A 15,182-nucleotide genomic window follows, 5' to 3' on the forward strand; every position below is an offset into this window, starting at 1 on the left:
AAAGGTGTTGAAAGGAAAAGGATCAAAACAGAAGGTGCTTTTTATGAATGTGCACCAGTAAAGACAACAGACCTGTATTTTTTTCTCAACTAGTGAAATACGAAAAATTGGCCAGTTAGCTCCCACTCTCTGAGATAAATTGCTATTGGGAATATCTAGGTTATCTAGCAACAGAGGCCTATTTATAATGTTAATAAGGTGAGGAAGGCAAGTCTGAGTTTAATTTCCCATCCAAGGGGATGAGTCACTGAACACTTTCCTCCTGTGTTCCAGGGATTGCTGTGGCCTTCTATGCCAGCTTTTCAGAAGGGATGGCCACTCTGCAGACAGTGAAGTTCAACACTACTTACATCAACATTGGCAGCAGCTACTTCCCTGAAGATGGCTATTTCCGAGCCCCTGAGCGTGGGGTCTACCTGTTTGCAGTGAGCATTGAATTTGGCCCAGGGCCAGGCACTGGGCAGCTGGTGTTTGGTCACCATCAGACCTTTGTCAGTACCACTGAGGAGCATAGTGGTGGAAGCACAGCAACTACCTTTGCTATGGCCGAGCTGCAAAAGGATGACAGAGTGTGGTTTGAGTTAACCCAGGGATCAGTAATGAAGAGAAGCCCATCAGGCACTGCATTTGGGGGGTTCCTGGTGTTCAAGACCTGAACATGGGACACAGCTGACCATACGTTGTGGACTTGTCCAGCTCTCTGTGGCCTGGGGCTCTGACCAGGGTTGGTCTGAAAACCATCCAGGTTGGTTTAGGTATTCCCTGGAAACCTGTGAAGACAATGGGCCTCCCTCTAGATGCACTGGGTTTGGGTATTTCTTAGCAGTGAGGAGGGCTGGATTCTCCTCTCTGGACCAGTGAGTGTGAAGCTTGGTTCGGGTGCCTTCTGAGGCAGCACAGCTTGGACTTGAGCTCTTTACTTCCCTGTATTCTCCAGCCTCTGGTATTTTGCTCCTCCTGTGGTTGACAACTTCTGTACAACACTAAACCTTTCTCCCACTTCCTCATATCCCTAATCTTATGCTAGAAAATCATTTTCCCAGAAGGAATCTGTTTAAAATAGAGGTGCCAATTTGGGTAATACTGGAAACCACTCTCCAATCACTACAGGGCAGTAGGAGAAAACCAAACTGGTCTCAGTCAGAAATGAACACAAAGGCCTGGCTGAGTTAACCAAGGGCAATGCAATTAGCATCTTTTCCTTAGTCTCAGTCCTTCCTAGAATTTATCTGTAACTTTAACTTCACTTCTTTCTCTCCTTGCCTCATATAGGATAAAGGCCAAGACATGCCAGACATGAACTAAAATGTATATAACTTTCCCCTTTTTACTTCATCCAATGTCTTGACCACCCTAATTCATATTAGCATCTCTCCCAGGAAGGGAACTGAGAGAGGAAGTGAAAGGAGACTGTAAAAATCTTCAATTTCATCATCCCTGGAATAAAACAGTGTCCTTGAAATCTCTGCCTGGTTTACTTATACAGAGCAAAAGATTTGGCAAAGTAGGTAGAAATGTGGGACAGAATAAAAACTATTTGTGATAAATGTGACCTTCCTTCTCCTAGGCCATATTTTACTTCAAAATTTTAGTTAATTCTACATAAAACACAGAGTCCTCCACAGTAGGTACTGACATTATAATTGAATTAGCACAGCTCAGTGTTGCAATTATTCCTGCAATACCAGTATATAGTTTTCACAAAATTGCAGGTCCTAGAGCAAACACGCTTGAAAGGGCAATCATCTAGTCGTCAAAAAATGTTTTATTTTTGTAGTAGGTGTTCAGTATTTGTTGAATATATTCTTCATAAGGAAATCAGATTGGGCTGAGTAATGAAAAAGGACAGGAATTGGTTGTCAAGGTTAACTAGATTTCAGCCCTTCTCATTTTTTCTAGGGATGTTAATTCAGACTGTCCCTCAGAATTTATGTACCACTAAGGTTGGTGTGCTCAAGGTGTTGCAACATCAGTGTTAAAAGGAACAGTATGCTAGGCCACTCTGCCACTGATGGTTTGACTTTGGTCTAAATCATCTTTCTCTATTGTATGAGGTGGTTAGTCCAAAAGCTCTTGCTTGACTCTCACCTACCTGCCCTTCCTTCTGGCCAGGGTCTCTTACCCAGCTCTTAGTTGCCAAGACCAATTCTGCTCCCAAGGCATGATGCATGTGGGCCTCTCCTGACCAAGATTGGAAGGGCAGTACTAGGTTACCCTTGCTGCTACAAAGACCACGCTGTGTCTTCTTTCTGCTCAGCATGGCTTTTATTGGTGAGGCTGTACTGATGACTAAGTGGAAACATTAAAGTAATGCAGTCTTATCATTTAAGATTTTCACTTGGCATGTACTGTACTTAATAAGCAGAGTGAAGTGAATTGATCTCTATAAAGGGCACCTGTCCTACAGTCCTCATAAGGCTGGTGCTCTTGCAGAGGAAGATTATATATAGTTCTAACTGGTGAGCTCTGCCAGCAACACAAATGAGTCACTCCAGCAAAGTTCCTGGGATAACTAGAGAAGCAATGGTTCTTTTAGACAGGATGCTTCCCGTGCAAATTTCACCAAATCTTAATGTCAAGTTTAAGTGCAAATCTTCTGTTTTAACACTTCTATAATCAGGACTCCAGATCAGCATGAATTCTGAAGTTTATTTGATAGATTTCTTATCTCCACTAAAGCCTCTAATACCTCTGGGTGAAGACTTTTTCACTGCCTTCAAGTAGATGCCCTGTTACCCTCAGGTCAATGTTAAAACACCCTTCACTTGTAGCATCCTGAACAAGATGGCTACTGAGTGCAGAGTGGTATCATATCTCCCCCAACTAGATGGAAAAAAATTCAAAATAATCACTGTAAAACAAGAATGGGTACCATAAGAAGTTCAGTAAGTTTTAGTAACTCCTAAAAAGTAGGAATTAGAAAAATAAAGCAGCAATAGGAAATCACAACCCCAAACATTTGAGAGCATTGGAGAAATTAGAGTGATTTTCAGGAGGGTCCCAAACTACAACTCAGTCCGTCGAACACTTGGGGGCATCAGTGAAGGGGCGGTCAAGGAAGCAGACTGTCAGTCCTAATATCCTGGTCTGCGCTGAGCAGCTGGCAGCAGTGTCCTTTGTCCTCCAATAGAGCCTTGCAGTTCAACCCAGAGCCCCAAGTTGGGGCAGTTGCTGACCCTCTGAAGGCAGGAAGCTCCCACACACTGACAATGCTTGTAACCTTACTGAAATCAAGAGCCAAGGGAGTCAATCCAGAGAAATCTCTATAAAGTACAACATAATGTCAAAATAACTCCTGATCTTTTATTTCAGAAACACCATGAAGGGGGTACACAGTTCATAAACAATGTTTCTTAAAGCTCTCCTCTCCTCCCCTGAAGCTGCTCTGATATCCCATGTTTATCTTGAAAACATCAAAAATTTCTGAGCACCACCCCCACCCTCCTCCATCAAGAAGCTCCCCCAAACCTGGTTTGACAAGGACAAAATTCTTCGGCATGGTGGGGTGCATGAAGGAAGTAAATAAATGGAGTAAGGGAAAGCCTAGATCCTCGAGTAGGCAAGAAGAACGGGAAGCATTACTTATAGTATTTGCTCAAACAGCTATTATCCTCGCACTCCCTGATTTAAAAAAAAAGGCGGGGGGGGGGGAATACGAGGAACATGAACTGAGGTGAGCAGAGATTAACTAAGTAACATGAGCAAAGAGGCACAAAGTGCCAAACACCTGTGGAAAATTAGCATCATGAACAAGATCCAAAACTCAAAAACTGGTTTTTGAAATAAAAAATCTCTAGAAACAATACAGAAAATTGTAAACATAAATGTTGATTATTTGCCATCAAGATCCTGGTCTCTAAATATCATCTCCCCTAAATGGAATCAGAGTGCCTTTGAGAAAGGGCTGACTCGGGCAGGAAAAGTACCAGGTAAACCTGGAGCATCATAATGTACCAAAAAGAAGTGCTTAAAAAGTAATGGGCATGTGTCAGAAGAGCTCAGGAGCCAGTATGACGAACTCCCAGTAGCCCAAATAATGACCTACTAAGGCCATAACCCATCATACAATAAAAATGTACAAAGATGCTAAGGGGATGCACACTGGTGTCCTGATGTGATGCCCAAATAACACAATCATGTCTACAAACTCATTGGCCTTTACTCTAGAAAATCTCAGTGTCACAAAAGATAAGAGTTGGAGAACTGTTCCAGATTGAAGGAGAATAAGGAGATAGGACAATGAAATGCAAGATCTGAGACAGATTCTGGACCGGAAAAATGTGCTCTCAAGGACTATATTAAAACACCTGGCAAAACTTGAATAGGTCTGCAGATTATGGTATTGCAGATAACTGTTATGGTATTAATGTTAACTTTCCCAGTTTTGGTAATTATAAATTACTGGTTATATAATAGGATATCCCTGTAGTACTTAGGGATAAAGGCATGAACTCTACAATTTATTCCAAGTTGTTGAGAAGAAAGTGTGTATACATAAGTGTGTAAACATAAAATCAAAGAAGAACCTTTGTAATTCTTGTACAACACAGAGAACGCAAAAGCAATTGTTGGCAAAATATAAGTTTATGAATCTGGGTGAAGGGTAAATGGCATTCTTTATACTATCTTGCAACTTTTCTAGGAGTTTAAAATTATTTCAAAACACTGTCAAAATAAAATTTGGTTGTTTAAAAAAACTCAGCAGATGGGCTGAAAAACAAAAGGTAGGATGTAACATAAGAAAGACATGTTAGGAAACTTGGAAGAAATAATACAGGAGACCTAGTATTTGTCTAATAGTAGTTCTAGAATGAGAGAAGTAAAAGAGGGGAGGGAATAAAGAAATAATGGAAGAAAAGTTTTCCAATTCCAAGGAAAGATAAAAAGGAACCTAATTAGTACTGAGTAACAGCATGAATGTATCTAGACATGCAAGTGTCAACTTCAAAACAAAAAAGTTATAAAGAACTGAATCAGACACAAGTCACATTTCTCACTGGCAGTAAGAGATGCTGGAAGGTCATAAGCAGGATCTTCAGAGTCAGATTTCATTTCCTCAAAATGCTAGCAACAGATAAGGGCAGAATCATATAAAAAATTGCTTTAAAGGTGTTTGATGGAAATGCCTCCTCTTATGTGTTGTTCTTTTTTGCCACAGCCTTTCTTTAATGTTTTTCAACACTTAACCTGGATTTTAGTACAGTACATTTTAATATACCAGGTTGATGAAGCAACAGATGCTTCATCAACCTGTCAACAACCCCATTCTAAATATGCTGTAAAAAATGGCTCCCAGGGACCCAAAATGGCAGAGGAGTAAGTGGAAATTACACTAACCTTCTCCCAAGACCAAACTGGAATTACAGCTAAATTATAGAAAGATCATCCTGAATAACCAACTGAACACTAGATGGAGAGGAGCCTTATAACCAAGGACAGACAGAACAAACCACTTTACCACAATGAGTCTGGAGTGCAGAGGAGGTGCCAGTGGGCTGGCTGGGTTCCCACAGGTGGCAGCTGAAGTGCTGGAAGTAGGTTTCCTCTAAGAAGTGTGGGATCTAAACCTCAAGCTGGGCTCCCTGGCCTATAGCACCAGAGCTGGAAAGGAACCCAAGTAACATCCAGCTGTGAAAAGCTCCAGGGGTTCTGCCTGTCAGGGAGAGAAGGCTGGAGACTCAGCCTCTTAAAAGAGCCAACCCACAAAATTTTGTTTGTAGCCACTTACCCTGGGCTCTGGCAGAGCGGGGGTGGAGTGGACTAGAGGCACTTAAGGAAAGTCTGGGGCTGGTGGCTCTGGAGAACTGAAGAAACAGCCATCAGAATCCCTGTGCTGAGTCATTCTCCATACTGCAGAGGCCGTCTTTCTCAGGCAGAACACTCCTCTCCAAGTGCCATCAGCCTGAGGGGAAGCAACAGCCCCGCCTATAGGAATGACTCTGCCCCACACTGTGGTGCCTAAGCCCTGCTGCCACAAAAGCCAGTCTAGTAGCACAGCTTGGTTATTTCTGCACACACCCAGGTCCAGCAGAGAAAGCCACAAACTGTGGATTGCTGATAGCTCCAAACAGGTTGCTCAGGGACAGTCACAGGGAGGGTTTGACTTAGGTCTGCACCAGAGTCTTGTAGATCTGCCTATTACATAGAAACAAACACAAAAAGGCAGCCAAAATGGGAAAACAAAAAAACAGGCCCCAAATAAAAGAACAAAAACACTCTCCAGAAGAAGAACTAGATGAAATAGAGACAAGCAATTTACCAGTGAGTTTAGAGTAATGATTATGGTAATACTCAATGGCATGAAAATAGACATAAGAAAGGACCCATCAGAAATAAGTAATGCAATACCTGAAATAAGTAATACACTGGAAGGAATAAACAGTAGGTTAGATGAATCAGAGGATCAAATCAGTGATTTGGAAGATGAGATAGAAAAAGGACACCCAAGCAGAGGAGCAGGAAAAGTAAGAGGAGCAGAGGAAGTAAGAAAAAAGAATTTTTAAAAATGAGGAGAGTTTAAGAAACCCTTGGGACAACATAAAGTGTAACAACATCTGCATCATGGGAACACCAGGAGAAAAGAGTGAGCAAGGGATTCAAGAACCTAGCTGAAGAAACAATGACAGAAATCTCCCCCAGTCTGGTGAATAAAAAGGACACACTAGTCCAGGATGCTCAGAGTCCCAAACAGGTTGAACCCAAAGAGGCCTACACCAAGATACATCGTAATTAAAATGACAAGGCTTAAAGACAAGGAGAGAATCCTAAAAACCACAAGGGAAATGTAGGCAGTAACCTACAAGAGAGCACCAATTACAGTGCCATCTGATTTCTCAATAGAAACATTATAGGCAGGCAGGGAGTGGCATGAAATATTCAAAGTGATGAAAAGCAAGGACCTACAACCAAAGCTAGTTTACCAAGCAAGGCTATCATTTAAAATCGAAGGAGAAATAAGGAGCTTCCCAGACAAGAAAAAGCTAAAGGACTTTGTTAACACCAGACCAGTTGGTGTTAACATGTTAAAGGACTTGCTTTAAGAAGAAGAAAGAGAAAGGGGGGGAAAAAACAGGAAAATAGTCTAACGATAAGATAACACTAAATATGTATCTATCAATAATCACCTTAAATTAAATGGCTTAAATGCTCCAACCAGAAGACACAGGGTAGCTGAATGGATAAGAAAACAAGACCCATATATATGCTGCCTCCAAGAGACCTACCTCAGAGAGAAAGATACACACAGACGAAAAGTAAAGGGATGGAAAAAGACGTTTCATGCAAATTGAAAGGAAAAAAAGCTGGGGTAGCAATATTTGTATCTGACAAAATAGACTTTAAAACCAAGGCTATAGTAAGAGGACACTACATAATGACAGAGAATAATCCAACAAGAGGATATAACCCTAGCAAACATTTACACACCCAACATATGAGCACCTAAATATGTAAAGCAAATTTTGATGGACATAAAGGGAGAGATCAACAGAAATTTAGTTATAGTTGGGGATTTTAACACACCATTGACTTCAACGGATAGATTTTCTAGACAGAAAATCACCAAGAAGTGGCCTTAAATGATACACTAGTTCAAATGGATTTAATTGATAGCTTCAGAGCATTTCACTCCAATGTGCATTTGAGTAGTATGTATATTTTCCTAAGAGGAAAATTCATAGCATTACAGGCCTATATCAAAAACAAGAAAAAGCTCAAACAATCTAACTATACACTTAAAGGAACCTGAAAAGGGACAACAAATGAACCCCAACGTGAGTAGAAGGAAGGAAATAATAAAGATCAGAGAAGAAATAAATGAAATAAAGTCTAAAAACAATAGAAAAGATCAATGACTCCAAGGGCTGATTCTTTGTAAAGCTAAACAAGATTGACAAACGTTTAACCAGACTCACCAAGGAAAAAAGAGGACCCAAATAAATTAAATCAGAATTGAGTGAGGAGAAATAACAACTGACACCAAAGAAACACAAAGGACAGAAAGAAAATATTATGGACAACTATATGCCAGCAAACTGGACAACCTGGATGAAATGGATTATTAATTATTCTAGGAATTGTGAATTCCTAGAAACATACAATATTCCATACTTCTGTGGAAGGATCTGCCCTTTGACTCAGCAATCCCACTTCTGGGAATGTATCTGAAGGAACCCCCCCAAAATAATTTTAAAAAACATAATCACCCCTATGTTCATTGCAGCGTTATTTACAATCGCCAAGATATGGAAGCAGCCCAAGTGTCCATCAGTAGATAAGTGGATAAAACAACTATGGGACATTTGCATGGTGGAATACCACTCACTGTAAAAAAGCTTTACACTTTGAGACCATATGGACAGACATGGAAAACCTTATGCTAAGCGACATGAGCCAGTCAGAGAAAGACAAGTATCATATGATTTCACTCATGTGGAATAATGAACTGAACTAACAAGCAAAATAGAGACAGACTCATAGAGAACAGGACAGCAGCTAAGCAGGGGGAGCAGTAGAGGATGGAGGATTGAGCAAAAAAGGAAAAAGGAATTATGGACATGGACAACAGTGTGGTGATTGCGGGGTGGGAGGAGGGAGAGGGTATAAGAGGACTAAGTAAATGGTAATGGAAACAAATACAATAAAAATAATTTAAAAATAAGTAAAAGCTTTAAAAAGAAATAAAATAATCCACAAAAAATGGCCCTCTGGCTTGAAAACTTTTCAATATAAGCATTTCCTATTGACTTTTCAATATTGATAATGTTTCAGATTCCCTGTAAAATTTAGGATAGAAGTAGTGAATTTCATTCCGAGAATACATGGGATACTCAAGAGTGAAAGCAATTGGACAAAGACCAGGAAGATGAAGTTCAGAGGAGTAATAGGTCAGCCACAAATAATCTAAAAATGAGAATAACAATTCCTGCCTGAAAGGGTAATTAGGGATTAACCTTTGAGCTCTAGTCTCTGCTTTTGAAATATTTTTGGTATGTACCTGTGCACTTCAACTAAGTTTCCTCCTCCTGACTCCCAGCCTCATGGTAACTTCCCCATTTCTTCTGGTACCAAGTTCACAGTATTTAACTCTCCATGACTAGAAGTGGCAGTTCCATTATGTGGTCTCTGCCTGTACCACCGGTTGGCCATCTTCAGTGAACCATGTCCACCTAGTCAAGGTTGTACTGCTCCAAGGGCTGAAGTAAGGTGACATAGAAATATGTAGCTAATTTAATAAAGCATGAAGTATAAGAAATGGTCCATTTACTAGCAACAGGCAGATAGATACTTCTCCAAGTGAATGAAGATTTAATGACTGAATTAGTGTCTGCCTGAAATTACGTATAAGGATTAGTCCTTATTCCTTAATGTCTACTCTAATAATACTACTAATATTAAAGAAACTTTGAAAATTGTTACTCTTCCAACTGACCAGTGAGAGTAAGTTGTGCTGGGAAGGAGAAATGAATATATTTATTCGGTTCTTGGGTCAACCTTTTATATTTTATACATGGAAGGAAGGCTAGCAAGTATTAATATGCCCATGAAATCTGATTCTTCATCAAGCTGCATAAGTGTGCATGCTATTTTTTTTTTTACACTGATACCAAATGGGGATTCCCATTATGAATTACTCTGTAACAGGCTACCCCCAAATATACATTTTTGTGGGGGAGACATCAAATAGTCCCAAAACTTTTATGACTATTTAACATGATCAACTGCTTAACAAAAGATATTACTAGGCACACTGACTTAATGAATTTACAGATAACTGAAAACAGTTCTGCTAGGTGGCCAGAATAATGATACTGTTTCAGAATAGAAGGAAAGCTACTTTTGTTTCCCTGAAATTTAAGCTTTTAAAAAAGCATTTGCTGGTTAAGCAGGAATACCCTAAGTCCAGATAAATAATTCTACTACTCTTTCCAAGTAACACTGCTAGTAGGAGTGTAAATGAGTAATCCTGTGAGCAGCAGTATTTATTAAGAACTTCAGTTTTTTTTCCCCCATCTTAAATTCTTTTAAAAGTTCTGATCTACTAGGCCCATATTTAGAAAGGTAGCCTAAGAAAGTAAACATTTAAAGATTTATGTATAATGATGTTCAATGCATTGGGTATATTTTCAAAACAATGGAAAATTACCCAAATATTTAATTGGGAATTGTAAATAAAATATTCCATCTGCTTGACCGAATATTACGTAGTCAATTGTTTAAAAGAAGTTATGCTCTCAATAGCTACATAGTGACATACTATGATCCCAATATTGTAAAAAAAAATATGCAGCAGAAAAAATAGAAACATTCCATGTAAATAGTGGTAACATCTGGCAATAGAATTTTGAATAATTTTATTTGCTCTTTTATTTTCTCCTATGTTTTCCAAAATTTCTGCAGTAAGTACATATTTTTAGAACTGGAAAAAAATTTCAAAAGAAAAACCACCTTTATCGCAATAGGTTTATGACTTCTCTGTCTACACAAAGGGAAGAGCCTGTGGTTGTGTGGTCATTCACTGCCCTGTGCCCTGTAATGGGTCTCAGAGAGGTGACATGCACACGTCTGGGACATATATACACTAACTCACTTTTTATAAAATCTTACCAGACATGTATTCTGATACACAATACCGTTCGAGTATCACAAAACACATCACTAAAGTATACTAAAATAAGGTTATTTACTTTAAAAATGATACATTGAACGTAATCTATATATAGAACAAAGCAATTAATGGTAAACTTAATAAGGCACCTTTTAAAGCAGATGCTGTACAAAATACATTTAGTGTGTTACATATCAAAGATGAATCTATATTTTTGGTGTTTTACAATTGCATAATAAAACTGCTTAACTCTTCTTTCAATGTCTATGTACAACTCCCCTAAGTAAGCTACAATGGTATTTTCATTTTATACAATATATACTACATTTTAGTTTTTAAATGGGCAAGGACAACAGTCACTAAAAGGGCTTAAATAATTCCACTGAAAGCACAGTACAGAGCACGATCTAAAATTACAATAAATTTAGTCTGTTGCAAAAGCAGTATTCACATACTTTCCTTATGGGACGATCATTACATGTGACTTCACCTGATGCCCTAGGTTTCATTTGGTCAGCTGTTCGTAGTTTTCACTGTGATTCTCTCAACAGCACTGAGGCAAGATTAACTGCAAATAAAAATCTGATCCAAGCAAATAATAAATGTTACCTTTAGACAGCTTGAGGGCTGCAACAATCTTTTTTAAAAAAATCAATTAGTATTTCTGCTGTTTAAGACACATTTCAAGACAACATGTATGAAAACAAATGACTTCATCTATAAAATCTTCCCTGGCATAAATGATTTAATATTAAATTTGATCTTGGGCCAACTTAGAAATGCATGATTCTTTTTAAGATTTTATTTATTTATTTGTATAGAGAGGGGAAGGGAGGGAGAAAGAGATCAATGTGAGAGAAAAACATTGACAGGTTGTTTCTTGTATGCGCACCAATTGGAGACCAAACCTGCAACCCAGGCACCTGCCCTGACTGGGAACCAAACCAATGACCTTTCACTTTGTGGGACGATGCCAAAACTGAGCCACACTGGTCAGGGTGAGATGCATGATTCTTTAAAAACTGTGCTGCATTTGTTTTAAACAGAAGCAAATATCTGGGTGAAGAAATGTACTATTTCTTTTTTTTTTTGAGTAAATAATAAATCTGGCATATTCTAGGAAAATAATTTTCAAAACCTGTAAGTTGCTTTTTAAGTTTAGAAATACTTCTGGATGTTGAAAAGGCAACATGACACGTTGATAGAAATATCTTTTGTGAAAACATATCCAGAAAATTAGATTCAAGTTTTATAAGAAAACACATGGAAAGCTTAAAATAAATACATTGAACCCAATTCTAATGTGGCTTTAATTCTAGAGATATTTATCAGCAGAATTTTCTTTGAGGATTAATTTTTATTATATTCTTGGAACTTTGGTATTTTGTTTTTAGGGTTTAATTATTTAAAGGGATGACGGACAGAAGCCACAGTTTCAAAATGCTATATTGTGAAATCAAATAATGGTTTCTAAGATTTTACAAATTTATTAACTATGGTACCATGCAATACTTCCTTCCTCTTTAAATATTTCACTTACTGGATGAACTTAGAAATTTAAGAGTAAAAGTAAAAAGGAGGGAAGAAAAGTTTCATGCAACATTTTTTTAGACTTTACTGTCATCATCTGCTTTCTTAAAAACATGTTATGTGAGAAAATATACTGAACAAGTCTCTAACATTAATTCTTGGTATCAATTCTAATAGATCAATTTCATTTAAAAATCATTATGAAGAGCTTGTACTTATACTACCTGAAATATTTTGCTTCCACATACTATTTCAACATTTCTAAGAAGATGGCTTGCCTTTTCTAATTTTCTTTATTATTAAGATGACAAATGATTCTGAGGATTCATAGTTTATCAAGTAAAAAATAAATCAAGGTTAACCTCAGCCTAAGTAGATCAGAGCTCCTAAGTGTTCTTAAATCACACAGCAATTTGATTAAAGTATCCATAAATCTCACTATAAGAGATTGAGAAAACACTCTGAAAGAGCAAGTTATTGGGTACTAACAATACGTAAATTTACTTATCTTGATGCATGTTCCAAACTTAGATGAAAGTTATTGAATTTAGTCAAAATTGTTAAAGCAAGTTTTAAATTCGTGAAGTTTGATATACAGACAAATATATTAGAGTTTCATCTTTTAGTGCCAAATTTTTGGTAATGAACAGATTCATGCTCTAATTCCCCCCTTAAAAGTGTTTTGACCATATTATGACACATTCACATTTATTTTATGCTATTTTCAAACAAAACTGTCTCACTTTCTGCACTCATGAGTTGTTCTTTCAGAATAAGACATTAGTATTTAAAAGGCATTACAGAAGTATAAAAAGTTTAAGTAAATCAGAATTATTCCTTGGAATAACAAGGCATATGTAACATATGTAGCATTTTCTTGAAAAAAAAAAAAAAACAACAACAATAAGGGATAAGTGTAGGTACTGACTAGATACTAACTGTTCTCTGTCTTCATAAGTTATGAACAGAAATCATGAACCCAAAATTTCTAATGACTTAAGTGTCTTTAACAGTTGTTGACAAATTTTCACCAGTTCTGAAAGAGCAATCTTCTAATCCTCTAATTAGAGGATCCTTTCATAAAGAAAAATTGAGATGACAGTATCTTAATGAAACTCTGTGCCTGAAGTTAACAAATTCTAAGGTTTGATGTAGTATTTTGAATGCATTAGTTCTAAAAATGTGTATGTGGTTCTACTTTACAACATTTTCTTCTGATGATCTTTTATTTTCTCCTTCAAGGATGAGTGTGAGGTCCACATGAGCCAGTTTCTACAGTATGAATGTATGTATATATATAAAGTATGGCTGTAAAAGGAGCAGGTGTTTTGCAAATAAAGCCTATTACACAGAAAATATAAATAACTTCCTTTTTAAAAGTTACTAAGAATAAAGAATACAGAATATGGTTATAGGCACTTAACATTGCTATGAAATGCAGTAATTAGCAATTCACTTCAATAAGAAGTGTTTTCTTTACAAGCTTCATGGCATTGGAAGTTCCAACTCAGGATAGGATGCTATGACAAAAACAATAATCCCCCTCCCTCCCAAAAAGGAAAAGAAAGACAAAAGAAAAGATGTTGGTGGAAGAAAAACAGTTGAAATTTCCAGGCACTTTAAACTTTTTTTTGGCCTTTGTATCAACTTTTATGTTGAAAACAAAAGTTGGTGGAGAAGCTAGCTCACTATCAAGGTAAATGGCTTTTTATGTGATTGGCGAATCTTGGTCAGGTCATGCATTTTTAAAGCACAAAACCAATAGCCACTAATATCTTCCTGTGTATTCATAAATTACATTTCCTTCTAATTCAAATGGCAGCAGAGAAATTCTGGTGTGCGTGTGTGTGTACATACACACCATTATCAAGGCATGACAAACTATCAAAGCAGTATCCCAAACAGATTATAATCCATAGGCTGTTTACAAAGGTAAAATACAAACATTAAATTTTCTCAGGTAGAAGGCAAGTGTATTATTTCTCCATCTCTGCTGAATTCATTTATCTTCTTTAGGCTTTCACAGAAAGCACCATTTTATGAACAGGTAATTCAGTACCCAGAGTTTGACTGGAGATATTAATCAGGATTGAAGTCTTGATGCAGTTCATAAAAACCTAATTTAAAAAAGGCATCAAAAACCACATTTAAAGTACAGCTGTCCATATATAAAGAATAAAGTTTTTAGAAGTTCCCAGCTTATATTCTACAGAGTACTGAAAAGTTTAAGATTAGCAGCCTGTGAAGGTGTAGTGAGGAAAGAGTCTGAGAACCAAGTTAACCTCCTTATTCTACTCTAATTCCACCCATTCCTTGGGTTGAAACAGTTTTTGTGGTCTAGAATTTCTTCTCATGACCACTTCACTGTCAAATCTTTACATCTTGGGATTCAACCATCTTAGCAAGTGTCTTCTTGATTCTCAGAGCTGTAAGTCTGGAGGCTGGATTGTGGGCCCAGCATTCTGACATTAGCTTCAAAACTGCTCGTAGACACTGAAAAGTAAATAGAAATGTTGTGAGCAGGTAAATATCTTTGGCAACACTCACCAATCACTTCCTCAGAGGACTAAGTTCCACTTACTTCATCACTGTTCCATCGATTAGACACAACTGGCCGCAAACGTTTGACACACACAACCTCACGCATATCTTCATATGATGGGTCACTGGGGACCATGTTGTAATATGGTAACTGGTACTCTTCTACTATCCCTGTAGGGAGAAAACATAGTGAGTACAAAAATGGTGGCTGGACAAAATAATATCAATCTATTCAGCATCTCTTACTAAACTATGGAACTAAAACTGATTCCTACATAAAGAAAAAAGTTATAAAGTGGATGGTTCACTTTTAATAGTAAATGTATACTATACTGTTCTCTTTTTTTTATGTCTAATTATTCCCCCTATGTCTATCAGGATCCCCATCACAGCTGAGGACATACTAATATCCCTCCCCCCAAGAAAAAGCAACAATATGAAACACTCACCCTGAATTTTAATTACTTATTTACATAATTGTTTCTACTAATAAATGCAGTAGAAA

The 15,182-nt window shown here is 37.5% G+C and overlaps 2 protein-coding genes across 7 annotated transcripts in view; one reads left to right on the forward strand and one right to left on the reverse strand.

Annotated features, from left to right (window-relative positions):
* The window catches only part of MMRN2 (multimerin 2), a 44,765-nt gene extending 43,109 nt beyond the window's left edge, over positions 1-1,656 (forward strand). For all 3 annotated transcript variants that reach the window (XM_045841948.1, XM_045841949.1, XM_045841950.1), the window contains one exon: positions 274-1,656. In XM_045841948.1, coding sequence (XP_045697904.1) covers positions 274-656 — 383 coding nt within the window. In that variant the 3' untranslated portion in view covers positions 657-1,656. The remainder of the gene's footprint in view (positions 1-273) is intronic.
* An 8,673-nt stretch (positions 1,657-10,329) lies between these two features.
* The window catches only part of BMPR1A (bone morphogenetic protein receptor type 1A), a 173,194-nt gene continuing 168,341 nt past the window's right edge, over positions 10,330-15,182 (reverse strand). For all 4 annotated transcript variants that reach the window (XM_045841809.1, XM_045841806.1, XM_045841807.1 and 1 more), the window contains 2 exons: positions 14,718-14,848; positions 10,330-14,629 (listed from right to left, as the gene is read on the reverse strand). In XM_045841809.1, coding sequence (XP_045697765.1) covers positions 14,504-14,629; positions 14,718-14,848 — 257 coding nt within the window. In that variant the 3' untranslated portion in view covers positions 10,330-14,503. The remainder of the gene's footprint in view (positions 14,630-14,717; positions 14,849-15,182) is intronic.

Source organism: Phyllostomus hastatus, unplaced genomic scaffold (genome assembly GCF_019186645.2).
Source record: "Phyllostomus hastatus isolate PE091 unplaced genomic scaffold, TTU_PhHast_1.1 phas_contig_38, whole genome shotgun sequence".
In the NCBI taxonomy this organism is placed as follows: domain Eukaryota; kingdom Metazoa; phylum Chordata; class Mammalia; order Chiroptera; family Phyllostomidae; genus Phyllostomus; species Phyllostomus hastatus.